This window comes from Mus caroli, chromosome 13 (assembly GCF_900094665.2).
Source record: "Mus caroli chromosome 13, CAROLI_EIJ_v1.1, whole genome shotgun sequence".
Classification (NCBI taxonomy): Eukaryota; Metazoa; Chordata; class Mammalia; order Rodentia; family Muridae; genus Mus; species Mus caroli.
The window spans coordinates 75,901,918-75,910,075 of record NC_034582.1 but is presented as its reverse complement, the minus strand read 5'-3'; the positions used below and the strand labels follow the sequence as shown (position 1 = coordinate 75,910,075).

The window sequence follows — 8,158 nt, the reverse complement described above, 5'->3', positions numbered from 1 at the left end:
GCTGTCCTGGAACTGACTCTGTAGACCAGACTGGCCTCGAACTCAGAAATCCGCCTGCCTCTGCCTCCCGAGTGCTGGGATTAAAGGCGTGTGCCACCATACCTGGCCTGAAGTTCTCTTTCTTTGTTAGGTCTTTATGTGGTTTAGGAACCAGAGTAATTGTGGCTTCATAGAATGAATTGGGTAGAGTACCTTCTGTTTCTATTTTGTGGAATATTTTGAGGAGAATAGGAATTTGCACTTCTTTGAAGGTCTGATAGAACTCTGCACTAAATCCTGGCTTTCATAGTGTCTTGTGTAATTCGAATAGGTCTGCCTTTATATGTTACTTGACCTTTTTCCTTTACTGCTTTTAATATTCTGTCTTTATTTAGTGCATTTGTTGTTCTGATTATTACCAACAGACATGAGAATATAGATGGGAAATCTCATGAGGCCTCAACCCGACACAGAGAGCTACAGGCAACCAAGTTATGCCAAGAGTGGGAGAAATTGTCTTTCCTAGGGAAGAGCATAGCAACTGGTTAATGAATACCAAATGACCAGCTCTGAAAACTTATATATACAATCTGAGTCATGTAGACTAAACAGGTTGTATTTCTATATTTAAGCATATACATATATATATATATATATATATATATATATATTTACACGTGTATATATACACACACATATATGTATATGTGTGTATATATATATGTATATATGTGTGTGTATATATATACACACACACACACAACACACACACACATATATTTATATAACAACAATTAATGAAAAAGAGGCTGTAAATTTGAAAACAGCAAGGAGGTTATATATGGTAGGGAGGAAGGGGAAGGGGGATGTGATGAAAGTATAATCTCCAAAATAAAAAAGTTTTTAAAAGTCGTAAGAAAAATATTCTGCATCAAAAGTATGTTGATTTAACTGTTAACATCTTTTCCATGTTAAGTAACTTGGGATTTTAAATGGATGACATAAATGATTGAACAAGATTGTACAAAAGAGTGTACAGGTGATCAAGAGCTCCTTGCACAGGTAATTAAGAGCCCCTGTCTTTGCCTCCACTAGGCTTGATGCAGTTCTCCACAGGGTTGCCTCCTCAGCCTGAAGATTCAATGAGTCTGCCTGCCAGCAGTGTGCCACACATCACAGTGCGGGAAGAGGATGGTGAAATCCGTTTACTGGTCATTCGTGCACAAGGGCTCCTTGGCCGGGTGACTGTAGGATTTAGAACAGTATCCCTGACAGCATTTAGTCCAGAGGACTACCAGGTACATATTACTATGACTTAACATTTTTTATTTTTACTTTATGTGTAGGAGTGTTTGGCCTGCATGTGTATCTGTCACTATATGCATGCCCTCTCTGTTGAGACCAGAAGAGAGCCTCAGATCCCCTGAAATCATAGTTACAGCGAGTTGAGAGACAACATGTGGGTCCTCAGGATGAATAAGTGCTCTTAACCACTGAGCCCTTTCTTCAGCCCATCAACCCTTTTGAAGGGGCATTTATACCTTTGTACTTGACCACAGTCCTCCCAGAGGATTGGAAGGGTCTACTGTTTTTTGAGGAGTCTAGCAAACAAACGAACAAGCAAGCAAGCAAGCAAGCCATCTTCTGATACATATGCAGCTAGAGACACCAGCTCTGGGGGTACTGGTTAGTTCATATTGTTGTTCCACCTATAGGGTTGCAGACCCCTTTAGCTCCTTGGGTATTTTCTCTAGCTCCTCCATTGGGGGCCCTGTGTTCTATCCAATAGCTGACTGTGAGCATCCACTTCTGTACAAATAGTTTTGATGCGTTAAACTCCTTCAGGATCCCTGACAGGGATGAATTTGGACATTAGAAAAATAGAGACTGTGGCATACTACAGCACCACTGATGAGCAAGGCCAGAAGTGTTTACTGTGTAAGACACTGTTGGGCTTAAGGCAGTTTCCTAAGATGGGCAAATGTCAGTCTGTCCTTTGAACTGTGGAATTCTTGTATCCAGTACCAACATCCAGGCACACTAGCTCCGTCTCCACTCTTATTTATTTCATGTGTTCCATCTTGATGGTTTGTTTTAATAACACTTAACACGCTTTCATCTTTGCAAAGTTCTAATTAAAATTTTGATGGGTATTGATGTTTTGCCTGCAAGTATGTCTGCTCCCCATGTGTATGCCTGCTACAGAGGTCAGAATAAGGCACTGTATCCCCTTGAACTGGACTTACAGACGGTTGTGAGATGCCACTGGGCATCTGGGAATTGTGGGCACTGGGAATTGAACTGTCGTCCTTTGGAAGAGCAGCAGCTGGTGTTCTTAACTGCTGAGTTCTGATACTCTTTTTAGCATCTTCTCTGTAGAGTCTGATTGGTGTTGGCTAGTTTAGGATCTCATGCATGAAACAATGGTGCCCTGCACAGTCTCCATGGTGACTAAATTAGAACCTGCATTCCAGCCTCTTAGTTAGAGCTGATAGATAGATAGAGTTAATAATCTTATTAACAGTGTAATAACAAGATAAAACAAGTGTTCACACACACTGATATCAAAAATATTAAATTACTTTAAAGTTTGTGGCAGGAAACTCAACAAGAAAATGGTTTTGTCAAATATTGGAAGAGAATTCCTTGTGCGAAAAGGAAACATTTCTTAAAGAACCATTATGTACTAGCTATGAAGGTTTCTTATATCTCTATTTTTTTTTGATGAATATGAAGTGAGAAAAACACAGGGTCAACTACTTTATGTAGTTGAAAATTAAGTATTTGTTAGTGCTTGGGGAGTGTCTCGTTGGTGGACCATTTGATAATCATACAAAAGTCTTGTGTTGGATCTGCAGCATCACACACAATAATAATGAAAAGCACATGGGTTTAGAATTTACATTCTATGTTTTCATATTTACTTATGTGTGTTAAATTTTTCCCATTTCAGAATTTATGACAATTTGGCACGCAGCAAATGTTTTCCTTTTGCAGTTTTACATACAGAATAATTGTAATATGGTTGATAACTCTCATTTATGTTTCAGAGTACTGCTGGCACATTAGAATTTCAATCAGGAGAAAGATATAAATATATATTTGTCAACATCACTGATAATTCCATCCCTGAACTGGAAAAATCTTTTAAAGTTGAGTTGTTAAACTTGGATGGAGGAGGTAAGATTGGTAGCATATGAATATCAAATATTTGCCTGTCTCCCAACCATGATGTCACTAGATAGAGCCAATTCAAAGATTCCCGTGAATCACTCACAGTACATTTGCATTGAATGCAAAAGTTAGAGCTGCCATTCGTACTGACTAACCCTTAAATGCCTAGGTTATTTTCTTTCCTTTTGAAATTTCTTAATGGTTGCACTAGAGCTGTCTTAAGATACAATGCACGTATCTGTTAGTGTAGTCCAGAGAAATAATTCTAGGGAAGACAGGTCTTGGTATCTTATTCCAAATTCTGACAGTCAGAAAAGTAATTATCAAAAGTCTTTACAGTTAAAACTCAATGCATGGCATTGCTTTCTGTGTTAAAGTGAAGCTGTTACATTTCTTCCACTTGGTTGAACTAGTTCTGTTTCTTTGCAGAGGTATTAATATATCAGGGAGGGGCTGCGTAGGCAGCGATCGAATACACGCACTGTGCACTGCCTTACCTTTGCTAACTGGGAGGAAGGTAGTGTTTTCATGGACATTTTCTTAAATAGCATAGCCTGGCCTTAATCTCATTCTTATTAACATCTGCATCATGTAAATGGGGGAAAAATAGAGCTTTCAAACTAGAAGTCTGGTAGACCATGTATACAAGAACAGGTTATATATATATATATATATATATATATATATATATATATATATATATATAAGATTTTGGGGTAAGTAAAGAAAATTCCCTTTTCCTGTGTTCCTAACCTAGATGAAGACACAGGGAACCAAGCCAGTGCTTGGGGGCAGAGGACATAGTCACGAGGTAGTGCTGCACAGTGGTGAATGCATAAAGCAGGGACAGAAGCTGCATGGTTGCATATACAAATGCCACTATTGTCTCAAGGCAGCTTCCCATTGCCGCAGGGGTGCTCTCACGCAGGCCTCATCACTCACTTCAGCAATAAGAAGATCAGTGTGCACTACTATTACAGGTGATCAATGTGAACTATTATAGGTCACTATTTCTATCACTGAGCTCAAACAATACCTAGAAAGAGAATGCTAGTGACTGTCACCGGTATGGTTAATAATGAACCATCAAGGGCCAGGTGTGATGTCACACACATTTAATCCCAGCACCTTTGAGGTCAGCTTAGTCTATAGCATGTGTTAAGGACAGTCAGGGCTTAGTAAGATTCTGACTCAAAAAAGAAATCCTCAAAGCTCTGCAGGCCTGGGATGAATGCCAAGGCCCCATGCACATCAAGGAAGTGACTAACCACAGAACTGCATCCCATTCTGTGTCCACCAAATGTGACCAGGGCATTTACCATCATAGTGATAGGTGTTATATAGAAACATTTCCTCAGATATTGAGAATACATAGTTGTATACCAGATGGTGGTAGATTCTTATTTGTAGTTTTCTAGTAAGATGAACTAAATTTTTGGTGGTGAGTTGAGGGTAAGAGGAAAAGTTGTTTAGACATTGACCTGTCCTCTGTACAAATTCTTAGTGTCTGTGTAATAAATGAAACAGCTTGCAGGACTAAATTCTTCATGGGTCAAAAGAGCACTCCTTGTGCCATATTGTTTTTTTTTTTTTTTTCTCCAAAGTTGACTGAACATGCTAACCATGGCCTTAATAGATGTTTGATACTAGTCCAGGTATGCATGGCATTGAATTTTCTTTCTTTCTTATGACTTCTAGATGGTATGGGAGCAGAGTTAGGAACTGTATAGTAGCTGGCAATCAGTTCTCTCTCTGAGATGATTTTAGGTCATGGGGTGTGCTATAAATTCTCATGCCTGTAATATCCCAGTCACTATTGAGGGAAGGACAAAAACCAAGACAAATCTGAATCTGGGCCTGTCAATCAAGGACCCATGTAAATATGACTTGCTTTTCATATCTGCTCCTTCATTTTTGTTGTTGTTGTCCTTCCTTTCTTTACAAATATTTGCAAAATCATGGTTGGAGTATAAGGTGTATTAGATATGAAAGTGTAACTACTTTATATTTGTTATAACTCTCCTATATTCTCCAGGCAATATATTTTTTTAAAGTATTGTTTCAAGTATGTTTTTAAAGCTTTGTGAGATTTCTGTAAACTACAATGCCCTTTGCAGGTAAGAAAGCTTGGATACTGAGGAAGATGGAGTGCTTTGTTGAGAGTTTACAACTGATGTTTCTCCTACATAGGGTAAAAATAGACTGATGATCTAAGACTCTGCTGACCATGTCCATGTCAAACCAACCATACAGAAACTGACTCACCTGGGGATCCATCCCATAAATAATCACCAAACCCAGACACTATTGCATATGCCAGCAAGAGCTTGCTGACAGGAGCGGGATATAGCTGTCTCCTGAGAGGCTTTGCCAGTGCCTGACCAATACAGAAGTGGATGCTCTCACAGTCATCCATTAGACAGAGCACAGGGTCCCCAATGAAGGAGCTAGAGAAAGTACCCAAGGAGCTGAAGGGGTTTGTAGCCCTATAGGAGGAACAACAATATGAACTAAGCAGTAACCCCAGAGCTCCCTGGAACTAAACCACCAATCAAAGAAAACACAGTGAGGGTCTCCTGGCTCTAGCAGAGGATGGCCTAGTTGGTCATCAATGAGAGAAGAGGCCCTTGGTCCTGTGAAGGTTCTATGCCCCAGTATAGGGGAATGCCAGGGCCAGGATGTGGAAGTGGGTGCGTTGGGGAGCAGGGGGAAGGGAGAGAGGATAGGGGATTTTCGGAGGGGAAATGAGGAAAGGGGATAACATTTGAAATGCAAATAGAGAAAATATCTAATTTTAAAAAAAGGAGAAGGGTAGATGTGGTGAAGCTTGCGTGTGTGCATGGGGAGATGTTAGCGGCATTTCCCTCATTTTGAATTAGTTGTGACTGACAAGGTAAACTTCACTGGCATGTAAGTCTAAATATACAGTAATATACACAAATATCAAAATTTTCAAAATGCTACAGATTTTTATCACTATAAATTGGAAAAAAATCTCTAAATAAGATTATTTAAATAATTGGACATGGCCAATATTATTTACTATTTATGTTTTCTAAAACTAGAAAGATTTAGTAATTTTATACATGATATTACATATCATCACCCAAGATGACCTATTGTCTATAGAAGAATGTGCATCACTGAGTGGCTCTTAGTGCCTTTTCTTCTTTACTTGCTATGTTTTAAGTGATCTTAACTGTCTCACTGTGTTGCTGTGTGTTGTGTGGGCTGTCTCTGTGTGTCGCTTGTGAAGTGTCTGACCTCTTTAGGGTTGATGGCAGTGGGAGTGGAGAAGCGGACACGGATTTCTTCCTTCCACCTGTCCTCCCGCATGGTAAGCAGCTGTCCCGTGGTCACTTTCTAGTGCCTTTACATCAGCTTCTCATTCTAGAGACAACAATGCTGACCACTTCCTGTCCTCTCCTGTAACTAGATGATCCGCTGTGTGTTTTAACTCACCAACCAGCACAACAGCTTTATGAAATATCTTCTCTTGGTGATGGAGACAGAATCTCATTCTTGCCTGCTTCTAACGGACTCCTCACCACATGGACCTGACATAGTTTGCTGACTCTGAATGCATAGAAACTTTGCTTGGATGCCACTTAAATGAAAGATTGTTGAAAATACTTTACAGGGTGTTGAATGCCAGGGAAAACAATTGACAGAACATTTGTATTTTCAGGTTAAATCTGTCCCACTTTATTTTCTGTACAACAAGGAGCATGAGTCTTTATATGCACCACTTGACCAAAACAAATGAGAAAAACGAGAAGGAAATGAAGGGAGAATCAGTTCCTAGTTAATTGTAATTGAACAGAGGTTTCTTCTGAAGTAGATTCAGATACAGATGTGCTTGAGCTTTTTACCCTAGTTGCTTTCTCGCGTATGCAGGGAATATTTAGAATGGCTTCCTTGTGACAGATCACACTGTCCAACCCTCAAATGCTCCCTTTGCTAATGTCAGCGTTTGCACGGTGGCCTCAGAGTTGCTCCTGCCGTCAGCATCCCATGTCATTTCTGTGACTGTTGTTTTTAGGTTTGTCCATCTTCTTGTCTGCAGGCATCAATAAAAAATACTAATTAGGAGGACTGCTCTTAAAGCTGCTTTAGGCTTTAGCATATTTTCTGCTCCATGCATGGATTCTTTGGGATCGAATCTAATCTATAATATGATGAAAAAGTAGGCTTAGAGTTAGTGCACATTGGAAATCCAGCCTCTGCATCTGGATGCATTAAAGTCCTAGGGAAACCACTGTCTCGAAGAGGTTGGAGTAGGTTTGCCTCATGTCCTTAAGAGGGCAGCAGAGTTGTGAAATGCCTTCCTCACAAGTTTTATGTGGGAGAATGTTCTTGCATAGAGGGAAAAAGTAACACAAATTTTCCCTATTCATTGCCAAGTGTCCCAGCAGCTCATGCTGTCCCAGGAGAGAGGGTCACAGCAGCACAAGTGTAGCAACCATTTGAATCCAGTTTTCTTTCTAGAGCCAATTAGAGTACACACTCCATAAATGGAAAGTGTTTAAAAATTTTTTTCCAAACATTTGTTCTTTGGCTTTTTGGTAGTTTATAAAATACTGATTAATATTTTTTTCTATTTGTGGGAACTTGCAGCCAGTCTAGGAGTGGCTTCCCAGATTCTGGTGACCATTGCTGCCTCTGACCATGCTCATGGAGTGTTTGAATTCAGCCCTGAATCACTCTTCGTCAGTGGAACTGAACCAGAGGACGGATACAGTACTGTTGTGTTAAATGTGAGTACTTTCTGATACACTTCCAAATGGCAAAATGGTATAGAATCTTAGTAGGGCATGTTTCTTCTTTTCTTTTCTTTTCTTTTCTTTTCTTTTTTTTTCTTTTCTTTTCTTTTCTTTTCTTGTCTTGTCTTGTCTTGTCTTGTCTTGTCTTGTCTTGTCTTGTCTTTTCTTTTCTTGTCTTGTCTTGTCTTTTCTTTTCTTGTCTTTGCTTTGCTTTGCTTTTTATTCTTCTCTTCTCTTCTCTT

General features: G+C 39.5%; 1 protein-coding gene across 1 annotated transcript in view; it reads left to right on the top strand.

Moving 5' to 3' along the window:
• The window catches only part of Adgrv1 (adhesion G protein-coupled receptor V1), a 497,830-nt gene that overhangs the window by 82,928 nt on the left and 406,744 nt on the right, over positions 1 to 8,158 (top strand). The window contains exons 24-27 of the mRNA XM_021180004.1: positions 1,075 to 1,277; positions 3,030 to 3,159; positions 6,410 to 6,490; positions 7,771 to 7,910. Of these exons, the coding sequence (XP_021035663.1) occupies positions 1,075 to 1,277; positions 3,030 to 3,159; positions 6,410 to 6,490; positions 7,771 to 7,910 (554 nt within the window). The remainder of the gene's footprint in view (positions 1 to 1,074; positions 1,278 to 3,029; positions 3,160 to 6,409; positions 6,491 to 7,770; positions 7,911 to 8,158) is intronic.